This window comes from Balaenoptera acutorostrata, chromosome 15 (genome assembly GCF_949987535.1).
Source record: "Balaenoptera acutorostrata chromosome 15, mBalAcu1.1, whole genome shotgun sequence".
Classification (NCBI taxonomy): Eukaryota; Metazoa; Chordata; class Mammalia; order Artiodactyla; family Balaenopteridae; genus Balaenoptera; species Balaenoptera acutorostrata.
In genome coordinates this window covers 75,699,730-75,713,716 of record NC_080078.1, presented here as the reverse complement: position 1 = coordinate 75,713,716, position 13,987 = coordinate 75,699,730, and the positions used below count along the sequence as shown (strand labels likewise).

Below are 13,987 nucleotides of genomic sequence, written 5' to 3'. Positions count from 1 at the left end.
TCGAGGCTAAACAAGTTGCCTACTTTTGTGTAGCCAGAAGGCAGAGCTGGGATTTGAATCCACAGCTCATGAAGCTGGGCCCCAGTCCACCCCTACATTTCTCCATGTAAGCCGAGGTACTCAAGGCCACAGCCAATTAAGGGTCAATGGGAAAGTAAGGTAAAGGAAACCTGAAATTACTTCTCAAATTGCTTACTTTTTAAAATTCAGTCTTGTGTTTGCAAGGCAGAAATAGAGACACAGATGTAGAGAACAAACGTATGGACACCAAGGGGGGAAAGTGGAGTGGGAGGGTGGGATTGGTGGGATGAATTGGGAGATTGGGATTAACATATATACACTAATATGTGTAAAATAGATAACTAATAAGAACCTGCTGTATAAAAATAAATAAATAAAATTCAAAAAAAAGGAAAAGAAAATTAAGTTTTTTAAAAAATTTATTTTATTGAAGTAAAGTTGGTTTACAATGCTGTGTTAATTTCTGCTGTACAGCAAATTGATTCAGTTATATATATATATATACTTATACACATTTGTTTTCAAATTCTTTTCCATTATGTTTTATTACTGGATATTGAATATAGTTCCCTATGCTATACAGTAGGACCTTGTTGTTTATCCATTCTCTATATAATAATATGCATCTTCTAATCCTAACTTCCCAATCCATCCCTCCACCACCCCTCTCCCCCTTGGCAACAAGTCTGTTCTCTATGTCTGTGAGTCTGTTTCTGTTTTGTAAATAAGTTCATTTGTGTCATATTTTAGATTCCACATATAAGTGATATCATACGGTATCTGTCTTTCTCTTTCTGACTTCCTTCACTTAGCATGATAATCTCTAGGTCCATCCATGTTGCTGCAAATGGCATTATAAAATTCAGTTTTAATTATCAGTTTCAAATAGTGTTAAAGAAGCCCAGGCTTGGGGATCTGAGTACCTGGATACAAATCCGAGCTATCCTACTCCTTGCTAGGGCCCTTTAGGCAAGTTCCTTAACCCCTCTGGGCACCAGTTTTCTCAGCTCTGAATGGGCTCGAAGTTCTTACTCTATGGGGTTGTTGGGAGTAATGAAAGAAGAGAGTAAATGAAGGGATACACCGCTAATAGGAGCCAAGAGCTCCCTGCGTGTTCTCTCGAAACACTCACTCCATGGTGATTGCGGGTTCAGCTTCCAGGAGGCTGACTCTGAGGCGGGGATTAGTGAGCAGGCATTAGGCTGTGCCCTGTGGAAGGGAGGGAAGGAAGCAGGAGAGGTGAGGAGACTCCGCCCCAGGAGTGGTATAACCTCGGGCAGGACAACTCCCCAGTCTGAGACGGTCCCTCAGGGGCTGACAGTGAAGGCCGTCTGCTGCCCGCACTCCCTGTGCTGGGGCAAAAGGCCTTCAGAGTCCCGAGAGCGGAACCATCACGCTATGGACCCCACACCAAGGCCGCACTGAAGGGGGGCTGGGGGGCACATCCAGCTTCTCTACATAGCTACTCTTTTTTTGTGATATGTGTTTTTATTTTGTTCATTTTTTTCAATAAATGACACATACAAAGGTACAGACTTCAAAAGGAACAAAAGGATGGACGAGCAAAAGTACTGTTTTTGTCTCCATTTTAGGAATCCTGAGGACCAGAGAGGTTAAGTGACTCATGCTAGGGAACACAGCTCATAGGTAACAGAGCTGGGCTTTGAACTTGCATCTGTCTGACTCTTCTCACTATTCTCACTATTGCCTCCTACTGGGGATGTATCAGGGAAGGCTTCTGGGAGGAAGTGGCATGTTAGCCATGGCCTTGAGGAGGCCATGCAATGCAATGGTAGAAAGCATGGGCGGTGGACCCAGACCATCTGGGTTGGAGTCGATCTTTCACCTCTGAGCTGTGTGCCTCCATTTCCTAATCTGTAAAATGGGCATAATAATGGTGCCCATCTCATAGAGTTGTTACACTTATTAAGTGAATTAATACATGTGGAGAACTTAGAACATAGCCAAACATAGTTGTTTATTATGATTAGATATTATGGAAAAGGGGAGGTTCTTGCCCTGAGCAACTCGGTGGAAATGATGCCATTTATCGAGATGATATGAACCTCGCCTCACCCTGAGTCTGACCTGCACCCCAAAGGCTTCTCCAGGCTCAGGGAGTAGTGGACAAAGCCTGGCTCTCAATGGGCCTGGCTGCAGGACCGCTGAGCATGCCGGGAGGCCAGTCTGGCTCCAGGCCCAGCCTTGGGCAGCTGGCCGTGGTTTCTGTTCAAAAAGGACTTTGTGTGACAGCTGCTCCCTCCCCCAACCCCTGCTCGTACCATCCCCCGCCACAGGCGGCCTGCTGTAGGAGGGACCAGAGTGCTCACGGCATGTCCTGCTTCCTAGCCCTGCCCAGTGCCCTCGCCAGGTCACAGCCAGGCCTCCTGGGGCTTAGAGGCCTTTGCACTGGGACTGGACTCCCACCTGCTGGTTCTGAAGGGCTGGAAGCAGATCCCAGTGCTTGCTCTGAGCTTGACCACTTGATGTCCTCAGTGCAGGTTTCTCCCCCTGCAAAACTGCCCATATAATTAGACTCTAGTCTGATGGCTTGCCTTGGCCTACACACGACAGCCCCTGCCTACCTTCCTGCTGTCAGCCCTTACCTCTGTCCCCTCGTGGGCTCCCCTCCAGTCCCACTGGCCCCTTAGTGTTCCTCAACCACACGACTCATTTGCACCCCAGGACCTTTGCATCTGCTTTCTCTCTGCCGAATGCTCTTGCCTGAGATCTCTGAGTCCTTACCCTCAGGTCTCGGCTCCAAGGCCAGGTCCTCAGAGAGACCATCCCTGACCACCCTGTCTAAAGTAGCGTCCGCCCGTCACAGTCACTCTCCCTCTTATCACCCCACTTATTTCCTTTACACCATACCTACCCCCCAAGTTATCCTGTTCATTTGTTTGTTTGTCTATTGGTATCTCTGTTACTAGAATGTAAGCGCCACAAGGGCAGGGACTGTACCTGTCTTATCCATTGCTGTTCTAAGCATCTAGAAAAGTCCTGGTACATAACATGCTCATTTAATAAATATTTGTTGGACAAGACCTACAATATGGGCTGTTTTGAGGACTGATGACATGATGGATGGCAAGTACCTAGCAGAGGGCTGATACAGACCAGGTGCTAAAACCAGCAGCCTATGTCAACCTCGCCACTTTTCCTGTTATTATAATTTTACTGTCTCATGGAAAAAGGTCTTATTCTGACACCTTCATTTATATCTCTTTTAATCTCTACCCACAATAAACTTATCTACAAATATATTCAGTGATACAAGCTTGGTATTAAATCAGGGTGGAACAGACCCTATAGGCAAGTAGAAACATGTGTATTCTCCTGAATCCCTCATTTCCTGCTGGAGAGTTATCTTATTATTATTGTTGTTGCTGTTGTTGTTATTTTATTGACGAGGTAGACTGATGAAGTAAGAGCCAGATCCTGGGCTCAAAATTCCAAACTTATTTGACTTATCTGGGCAAATCACAACCTCTTTGTGCCTCAGTTTCTTCAACCATAAAATATAGATATTTATACTACTTACTTCATGGAGTTGTTTCGAAGATTAATGAGCTAACATCAGCAAAATGCTTAGAAGAGTGCCCAGCACAGAGTGAGCACTATATTAAGTGTTTGTTAAGTTAAATAAATAATAATAAGCCCTGTTCAGTACTTACTATATAGAGGAATCGTTTTTACCTGTACTCATTTAAGCCTCACCACAACCCCTTGAAGAAATCAAGGAACAGAGACGTTCATTAATTTGCCCAATGCCACACAGCTTGTAAGTATTACAATGGTTTGAATGTTCACACATGTGCGTAAAGTCCTCCTCCTTTCCTTTAATCAAATTGACTGGCTCTCTCTACCTAAGAATTCTTATACAGAGTTGTATACACACAGCTGAGCCTATTGTGTTTTATGAGGCTTTAAAAGAGCTTTTCAAGGGTTTTCTATTGAGATTTCAACTTTTAAAAAAAATATTATTTATTTATGGCTGCATTGGGTCTTCGTTGCTGCGCGCAGGCTTTCTCTAGTTGCGGCGAGCGGGGGCTACTCTTTGTTGCGGTGCGCGGGCTTCTCATTGCGGTGGCTTCCCTTGTTGCGGAGCACAGGCTCTAGGCGCGCAGGCTCAGTAGTCGTGGCTCACAGGCTCTGGCTCACAGGCTCTAGATCGCAGGCTCAGTAGTTGTGGCTGGCGGCTCTAGAGTGCAGGCTCAGTAGTTGTGGTGCACGGACTTAGTTGCTCCGCAGCATGTGGGATCTTCCCGGACCAGGGATCAAACCCGTGTGCCCTGCATTGGCAGGCGGATTCTTATCCACTGCGCCACCAGGGAAGCCCCAGAGATTTTAACTTTAAACATTCCACTTCTACCATAACACCCTCCTTTAAGATCTGACCCTACTATATGTCAGAGAGATCAGGGAGAGAGGACCTCGTGGAACTGGGAAAGGAGGAGGAAGAGGGGGCCAGCTCAGCCTCCCCCTCCCATCCTGCGATGTGGCCTCAGGCACCTCTTGGCGTCTGTGGGGGCTATAAGGAGCACAGTTTGACAACCACAGCACGGGGCAATTTCTGAGTGTTCCACCCCCTCTGACATCTCGTGACTTGATGCCACTAATGGCAGCTGGCATATTTTGGGCACTTGCCTGGTGCCCAAGCACTTTTCTAAGTGCTTTACAGATTAGCTCCTTTTCTCCCGACAGTAACCCTCTGGGACAGGGACTGGTACATCTCAGTTTACAGAAAAGGAAATGAGGCACAGAGAGGTTAAGTTACTTGCCCAGGATGACACAGCTAGAATGGATTAAGGTGGGAGGACAAACTTAATCTGATTCCAGAGCCCTTGTCCTCACCCCCTGGGCATGCTGCCTCTGACCTTGCCCGTTGTTGGTCCTGGAGTCCCTGGGAAAACCATGTGGCTGTGTGTTTCCAAGGAAACAGAGCTTCTGATTCTAAGGGAATGGGAAAGGGCAGGTGAAGCCCGTTCGAGTCCCCTTGAGAGCAGCTGGGGGGGTCTCCTCTCTCTGGAAGCTGCCAGACCTCCCTCTGGCTACGGAAGCTGAGCCAGGGCCCTGAGTGGCTGCTGGGACGCTGGCTGGAAGCCTGGCACCCAGAGGCCCGGCTACAGGGAAGCTCTTGGCTCCTCATTCATCCAAGTCATTAATATTCCCTCTCTCCAGCCGCTCTCCATTTAATTGCACACACTGCTGTCGGTCTCTTTGCCAGAGCTGTGGCCTCTGGGAAAAACTAGTGGACCCATTTTTCCCTGCAGCGTTCCCTGGGCCAGAGGAGGGGCTGGGGCTCGACTCTGCCATATACTATAATTTCTAAGCTATCAAACAGTGCAGATATGAAAGAAGCACCTTAATTTTAAAAGGTCTCTTCTAGGGAAAACTAAGCATGTATTATTCATTCCTTGAAGGTAACTTTTAAGTCATATTGTAGAGACAAATGTATTATTTTATTTATGTAAAAACAGAATACTGTATTCTGGAATCCACTATGAAAGTTTAAGTTCTGGAATAGGCAGCAAATTTTCTATTAAACACGAAAGAGCATAAATTTTCTCTGATAAACCGAAGTTTGTTGGTACCAAAAGATACTGCGTAGACATACAAGTGTGTGTCTACCATAAAAGGGCTATGGTAGACATACACTTGATTCTAAACGTTAGGGGTCTAATCCAACTTTGTCCTTGATCAGCTCCTAAGCCTACAGCTTTGTTATCTTTGTTAAGAAAACGACCTAGGCAGCGCCCTTGCAGCTTTAATGAGATATTGCTGCGTGGCACCACCAGAGGGTAGCATCGAGCACAGTTTTACATCAGTTTTTCCTCTTTGTGGTCTTAATGAAGGTGCATTGGATTCCGGGTTGTTAACGATACACTTGAAGTGGTGAGGACAGAGGTGGGGGAGAGTATCATTATTAAATACTCGTAAGTACAGTAATTCCTGGAGAACTCAGCAGAGAGAGAGCTCGGAGGTAATTCTGCAGCGTTGATGGCAGGTGTAGTCTGGAGCCAGGGAGGAGACAGTCTACCTTGTCTTTTCTCTGTCCTGGAGGACAGTGGTCCGCTCTGGGCACTGCCCTTCATTAAGACGTGCAGTGACAGTCTGGTGTATCCAGTGGAGGGTGCCCAGTGACAAGGAACTTTGCAGGAGAATGTTAGTTTACTGACGTACGTGGCCCTGAGTGCAAAATACATCTTAGTCACTATTCTGGGGACCTTGAGCAAGTCACAAAAACTTTGCCAAGTTAGGGTTCCTTCTCTGTAACACAGGGAGGAAAGCTTACCTTGCTGGATGGTTGGGAAGAGTCAGGGAGGTAATGCAGGCAGGTGCCTGGCGCCCTGTAAAGCCTCAATAATGGTGATTCTTACGATAATGAATAATATGTTACTAATGTTAGTGTTTGTGGTACCGCCATTGTAATACTCATTATAAATATCTTTATTATTGATAATCCTATTCATTGTGTTGTATTTGATATAATCTGACACGTTTCCTATTATATATGATATATATAATATCTTGTATATATTTGGTATGTATTAATACATAATAATTATAAAACTAATAATGAATATTTTGTATAAATGTGTTAATATTTTTGTAATTAATAATGATCACTGGAGGAATGAGAAGATTTAGCATGGAGGGTCCAGTTCCCCTCTCCCAGTCAAGTTTAGGGGTCCCACAGCCAAATGGATTATTTGGAGAACCAAATGGATTATTTGAGGATCCAGGGGTTTGGGCCCTGGGCCTGCAGAGTATGGAGTACAGAGCAGCTCAGGAAGCGGAGAAGCTGACTGAAGTCCAGGCTGGAATATGTGACCTTGCGCAGGTGACTTACCCTCTCTGAACCTCAGGCAACCCGTACGTGAAAGGGTGTAGTTGTCAGCGCTGTGGCCAACCCTAACCCTCCCCCCTTGGCCCAGGCTCGGGGTTGGGGGGGCGGCTGTTGGAGGGCTGGGGGGTGAAGAGGCGTCCTTGCTTCCTCCCCTGTGCAGGAGTCGGGGCTGTCGGCGTGGATTGGCGGGCAGCTGCACCCGCTGGAGAAGGTGCCGCCCGTGCTGGCCGTGCTGCTCATCACTGTGGTCGTCGCCTTCTTCACGGAGTTTGCCAGCAACACGGCCACGATCGTCATCTTTCTGCCTGTCCTGGCGGAGCTGGTGAGGGTCCACATAGGGTCCTGGGGCGGGAGGGAAACACCTCTCCCCAACACACGTTCAGAAACCTCTTCCTCGCTCCGGGGAGCTCCCCCAGGAGCCACAGATGGTCATTGCTGTCGTCCAAACTGCATGATAGTGTCAGAACCATGATATATTTTTTAAAAAGAATACTGTTTTTTTCTTTAAGAAATGCATAAACAGAGTAAATATTTTCCAAATGCACCAAATTCCCTCCTTTGGGAAAAGTAACCCATGCTGACGTGGAGAGTTTTCTAGGAAAATAGGAATTGCCAAATATGGATTAAGAAGAAGTAGAAAATCTGAGTGGGCAAATAACCTTAGGAGAAATTCTAATGGTAGGCAAAGCCCTAGCCTCCCTCTAAAGCAGGGTTTCTCAGCACTATTGACATTTTGGGCAGGAGAATTCTGTTATGTGAAGCTGTCCTGTGAACTGTAGGATGTTTACCAGTATTCCTGTTCTCTGCCTACTGGATACCAAAGGCATCCCCCCTAAATTGTGACAATCCAAAATGTCTCTAGACATTGCCAAATGTCTCCTGGGGAGACAGAATTATCCCCGGTGGAGAATCACTGCTCTAAAAATCACTAGCCCCAGAGGGATGTCTGAGGTGAGAGCTAGCAAACCTTCAAGGAACAGACAGTCCCCACTTACCCCAAGTGTTCCAGAGCACAGAAAGATCGAGAAAGCTGTTCAATCAAGGTACAAGGTTAGCAAAACCCTGACACCAAAAACAGAAGGAGAGCAAAGGAAAAGAAAGTTATAACTCAATGTCACATGTAAACAAAGATGCGAATAACAAAATGGATCCAAGATCGTATGAATTCTACTAGAAATTTCAAAACTGATTAACAGAAACTATCAGTATAGTTTTATATTTAAATAGACTAAAGAAGACCAAACCATATGATTATCTCAATATAGACCAAAATGATAAAATTAAATCAGTGTTGCAAGTATATGCTTTGTATGCAAACAGTGATATACCAGGCACACTATCTGAATCACTTTTTGCTTTTTGTTTATTTATGCATCAATTTATAATGGATATCACACTGTATTAGCACACACAGATACACTTTATTCTTTCTCAGTGACTGGAGAATATTCCATTATGAATCCATAGTTGTTGATTTTATTTAAGCAATCTTCTACTGATGAACACAGAGGTTGTTTCCAGCCTCTGCTATTTCCCAACAATGCTGCCTTGGCCTCTCCTTGTCTGAGCACCTTTTTATATGTAGATACATCTAGATCTCCAGAGCTGAGATCCCTGGGTGAAAGAGCATGTGCAGTTACAATTTTGTAAGAGATGGACAAATTGCCCTCCCAAGTGTGGGCGTGCCATTTCCACTGCCACCAGCAGCGTGGGGTAGGGGTCCCCATAGCCTTGCTAAGTGTGATTGGATTTAATCACACCCTTCCCCAGGATCTGATGGATCTGGCAATTGAGAGAGATGGGGGTGCTCTGGGGGAGAGGAGGGAGAGCGGACCCAATCAGGTCTGCAGGGGCAGCTTTTGCTGAAGAAGATACTAGCAAATGATTTATTCTTGTAAACGTTGCTTATCATCAAAATCAAAACATTTTACATGCAAGGGGGTGATCTTAGTGCTTTTTGAGAAAATATATATGCTTTGGTTTACAAAAATTCCCCAGAGGGGCCAGAAATCCTTATCTTAAATAAAATGCTGGCGAAGTGATCAACATGAGTTACAGGTGGACATGACATTTGGGGGAGGTGATGAACCGGTGGTCTGCTAACTGAGGCCAACCCACAGACACCTTTGATCCACACGGTCTTAGAAATTTGGAAATGAGTGCTGACAGGTGCTACCCTGAGCTCTCTTTATCTCTGAAATCCAGTGAGGCCCCAACAAAAGGTACCCAGACTTGAGGTTTTTTAGAGCCGTGATTCTCAAGATGTGGTCCCTAGACCAGAAGCCTTAGCATCACCTGGGGGCTTGTTAGAGATGCAAATTCTTGGGGCCCCCCCCTGCCCCAGACCTGCTGACTCAGCAACTCTGCAGGAGGCGGGGCGAGTGCTCTGGGTTGTAACAAGCCCTCCAGGTGATTCTGATACGCACTCAAGTTGGAAGAGGGAGTGTTCTCAAATAATCTCCCCAGCCCATCCTCCCTGATGAACCTGCATGTGCTTGGAATGTCGCTAACCTAGGAATATTCTCTCCATATCTCCCTCGGTCTGGTTCTCTTCTTGTCTGTCTGTCTCTATTTCTGCCTGTGTGTCCATTCTGGCCACATTTCTCTCTGTGTGTCTTTAAATCCGTCTTCCCGTTTGTTTCTCTCGTTCTCTCTCACTCGCCAATCTCTCTCCATGCGTCTCTGTCTCTCCACCTGTCTCCATCTCCCGTGTGGTTTCTCTGTATTTCTCGGTCTTGGTCTCCGTCTCTCCCGCCCCTGCTGGGCCCAGGCCATCCGTCTGAGGGTGCACCCCCTGTATTTGATGATCCCCGGCACAGTCGGCTGCTCCTATGCCTTCATGCTCCCAGTCTCGACACCCCCCAACTCAATCGCCTTCGCCTCTGGACACTTGCTGGTCAAAGACATGGTGAGTCTGGGCATTTTCTCGCAGAGGTCCGGGGAGGTGGGTGGACACCAGGGGTGGCATGCAAGGCATCAAGGCAGGACTTGTGCTTCCCCCAACATCCTGCAATTTCTGAATAGGTCCTTCCGAGTGGGACCAGAAATATACCTTTTATCAAACACTCTGAGATGATTCGTATGCTTAGGCAACTTCAGGAAGCACTGCCTCAGCGACTACTTTCCAAAGTTTGCTTCAGAGACAAGGGGCTTCCCCTCTCTCCGGGCACCGCCCTGTCTTCTGACTTGTTTGGCCAAGCGCTCTGTGCCCGGTGGTGGTGTCTCTAGGAGAGGAGCAGCGGACCACACCTGGGACTTAGGGCCGGGCCTCGGTGCCCAGCCTGCTGGACAGGAGGCAGAGGCCGAGGGTCGTGGCAGTGGCGGGGGACCTCCAGCTTTCAGCAGGACTCTCCCGCAGACTCCCCTGCTGAACCAGCTCCTGCCCCCTCCTCTGCCTGCTTCCTGCCGCCCTGCCCCCTCCACTGGCTGCCTGGGGTGTCCGCACCGTGGGTGCTCAGGGACCTAAGCTTTGGGGTCGTAGGCTGGTGCAGCTGAGAAGGGGGAATCTGCTTAACCAGTCCTCCACCCACGCAGGCTCTCCAGGCACAGAGACCCCAGCAGGACAAATGGAGACAGTGAAAGGGAGAAACAGATCACAGAGCAAAGAGACAGCAGGGACCCAGGCAGACAGACGTTCATCCACCGTGGGTTCATTCACTGCACAGATATTTGCTGAGCGCATTCCATGTTCTGGGCAGGGGGATGAGCAGCGTAGGGGAGACACAGGCCTGCCTCTAAGGAGGTTGCCTTCTATGAGGGAGACAGTAAATGAAAAGCAGAGGGTATGTTTACTGATCAAAGCAGATTATTTGCAGGTTGTGTGATCCTGGGTGAGCCAAATTCTCTGAGCCTCAGTTTCCTCTTCTGTAAAATGGGAATAATGATGATGATGGTGGTAACAGCCCTCACAGGGGTGCTTTCAGGCTCTGCGTCGACAGCTGCATGGCACAGTGCCTGGCACCTAGAAACCGCTCAGTGAATGGGGACTTTTTCAGCTCCTTGAGGGTCAGCCTAAGGCGTGTAAAGATGGAAGGGTCTTGGGTATCGACCAACCTGGGTTTGTGTCTGGCTCCATCACTTCCCAGCTGTGCAATCTTGGGGGAAGGACTTTCTGACTCTGAGCCTGGGCTTTTCCATCTGTCTAATGGGCCTCAAGCAGGCCCCTCCCTCACTCTGGGCTCCGTTGCAGGCGCGGACGGGACTCCTGATGAACGTGATGGGCGTCCTGCTGCTCAGCTTGGCCATGAATACTTGGGCACAGACCATCTTCCAGCTGGGCACCTTCCCGGACTGGGCCAACCTCCACCTGACCAATGTCACAGCACTGCCATCCACCTTGGCCAATGACACATTTCAGACCCTCTGAGTCCCCCTCAGGTACTGTCTTTGGGCTGGGCCCTCCCAGAAGGTCTCGCCATCATCTGCTGCCAGGACCCTACAGGATGATCAAGCAATTCTTCTCTGTGATCCAGTACGCAGCAAGCAAGGGTGACTTCCAGTGGTCCACTTGGGTCCATAGTCTCGTTGTCTAGGATATCTTCTCCTCTGTCATGCAGTTGAGGGTGCAGCTACCTCCCAGATCTGCCGCCTGAGCAACAAACTCCTTTATCTCTGAGCTGTTCTGTGGTTAGGAAGCAAGAAAGCCCAATTTCAGCAACAATAAGCAAATCTGGAATGGCGTTTGCCTTGAATAGGTAGGGTAGGAAGCGCAGCTAGCATCCCTCACTGACTACACGAGTTACCATCTGGAGAGACCATCTTGCCTTTAGGGATCACCTTCCTTCAAGAGACTTTGGGGCTGCTGTGTCCCAGTCCAGCTGTTCCAGCTGTCACAGCTGGTGTGTGCTCTGCTTGGTGGGGGCCAATTCTCTGCCAGTTATTCGAATATCACCCCTGCTGATACCCAGCAGCCAGGGGTATTTTCAATCCCTGGAGACAGGGGGAGGGACAGATGACATCCTGAGGACATGGAGATCGTGCAAAGCCTCCTTGCTGCTTCTCCGGGCTCCCGAGCACACAAGGGGAGTTCTAGACCTTTCTACCCAAGCTTATTAGGATTTTCCTGTTCAGTCTGATTCAGTGTGGCCACAGTTCCAGGGTCAGGCCAAGTCTGGGCCATGCCCTCTCACAGGTGACCCATGGCCCCTCCAGCCAGGCCCCTCCCGCACGTGGCCTGCAGGGGCCTTCGTGGCTGCAGGCTTCTTCTTGTTCCAGGAGCTGGTCTTTACCTCCCCACCCCGACCCAAAGCGGTAAGCATGTTTGATTAGCAAAGGCCACATTTTTTAAGGGTGAGAGAAAAGTCAAAAGATAAACTGGGGCCTTGTAAAAGGTCAAATGTCTCAGGCAGGGAAACACCATAATCCTCTTCTACAGACAAGGACAACTTAAGACTTCCCCTGAGCCAGTGGCTGGTGGGGCCTGTCCTAGAGGATCTGACCCCTCCTTGCTTCAAGTAGGAACATCTTGGCATCCCCAGTGAATAGCACAGTTTGGACCCAGCGGGTGCTCAGGAAGTACCTGTGGAATCAGTAGGCAGGCATTAGCCCAGCATCAGAAAAGGCACTGGCTGAGGGGCCCAGAAAGCTCACCCCCAACTTCCTACGCCTCTGAGGGATGAGGTTCCCCAAGCAGCTCGGGCTGGGAAGCAGCACCCAGGGACTGAACTTGTTCTTGAAACAGCCCAAGTGAGTCATGGATGTCCCCCTGGGAGCAGTGGGGAGGAAGGAGAATGGGCTCCCTGTCCTTCCCGTGGGGTTACTTCAAGATTTAGTCACAGTTACAGCCCCTTGGGGTGGGGCGTGCACTCTATTGGATGGGGCAGTGGAGAAATTCATTCACAGAGAAACCCAAGGGGCTTATAACCAGATGAATCGTGATTTCAAATACTTCTGATTGAGAATTCTATAAAATAAAGAATGTTAATCAACCCTGGGCCTGGAGATTATTTGCCTTTGTGGCCATAAAAGAGCTTCAAAGCCCTAAATTCTGGAACTGGAGGTTTCACAGAATTGACCTCCCTGACCTTACTTCCTTACTGCTCTCCCCTCTCCACTCTACTCCAGCCACATACTCAAACTCTCCTGCCTCAGGGCCTTTGCATATGCTATTTCTGTTACCTAGAACACTTTGCTCCTAAATATATGCTTGTTTCTCACTTTATTCAGGTCTCTGCTCAAATGTCACCTCCCCAGAGGCTTCCCTGACCATCAGGTCTAAAATATCACCCTCATTACTTTTTATACCCTTATCCTGCTATATTTTTCTCCTTAATATTTAGTCAGGACACTGTATTATTTATTTTCTTGTTTATTAACTTTCTTTCCCTCTAGAAAATAAACCTATGAGAATACAAACTTTATTTTGTCCAGTGTTTTAACTCCAATTCCTAGAATGGTTTCTGGCACATAGTAGATGCTTAGTAAACATTTGATAAGTAAATCTATACCAGAATTTATGAGAAAGCAAACTCACTCTTCAATCTGGGGTCTGTTTGGTTCATTTCTTTATTCACTCATTCTTCCATTTATTCATTCAACAGTATTTATTTAGAATCTGTTACGTGCTAGTTCACTCTCCCTAGCCACATGGAACTTAGCCCAGGAGACAGGCAGTAGGCAGGTAAACAAATAGGTAAAGTGACTCTGGGTCATAATGTGGGCTAAGAAGAGAATGAAACTGGCCAATGTGAGAAACCTACTCAGAGGCTATGTTAGCCAGGGTGGTCAGGGAGGACTTCTCTGAGGAGGCAGCCCTGGGCTGAGACCAGTAGGAGTCAGCCATGTGCTCAAGGTGGTGTGGGAGGAAAGGAGATGGCAGGGGTGGTACAGAGTCATTAGAAGTTTACCAAGGACTCATCTGGAATACACAAGGAATACCCAGAACCCAGAAGAGACAAAAACAAAACACTTACCTGAGGCTGCATAACAAATCACTCCAAAGTTCAGGGCCTTAAAACACAACACATTTCTGCACTTGGTCAGAGTTCTGCAGGCCCGGTTTTGTCTCTGCTGTACATGGTGTGGCTGGGGCCACTCAGCTGGGGGTTTAGCTGGTGCTGGAAAGTCCGTGATGGCTGTGGACCCTCCAGGGTCATGTGGCTTCTCCAGGAGTCCAGC

The 13,987-nt window shown here is 47.9% G+C and overlaps 1 protein-coding gene across 6 annotated transcripts in view; it reads left to right on the top strand.

Moving 5' to 3' along the window:
* SLC13A3 (solute carrier family 13 member 3) overlaps positions 1-12,799 on the top strand; it is an 86,538-nt gene extending 73,739 nt beyond the window's left edge. For all 6 annotated transcript variants that reach the window (XM_007185354.2, XM_007185349.3, XM_007185350.2 and 3 more), the window contains 3 exons: positions 7,032-7,193; positions 9,642-9,779; positions 11,061-12,799. In XM_007185354.2, coding sequence (XP_007185416.2) covers positions 7,032-7,193; positions 9,642-9,779; positions 11,061-11,237 — 477 coding nt within the window. In that variant the 3' untranslated portion in view covers positions 11,238-12,799. The remainder of the gene's footprint in view (positions 1-7,031; positions 7,194-9,641; positions 9,780-11,060) is intronic.
* Positions 12,800-13,987: the final 1,188 nt, after the last annotated feature.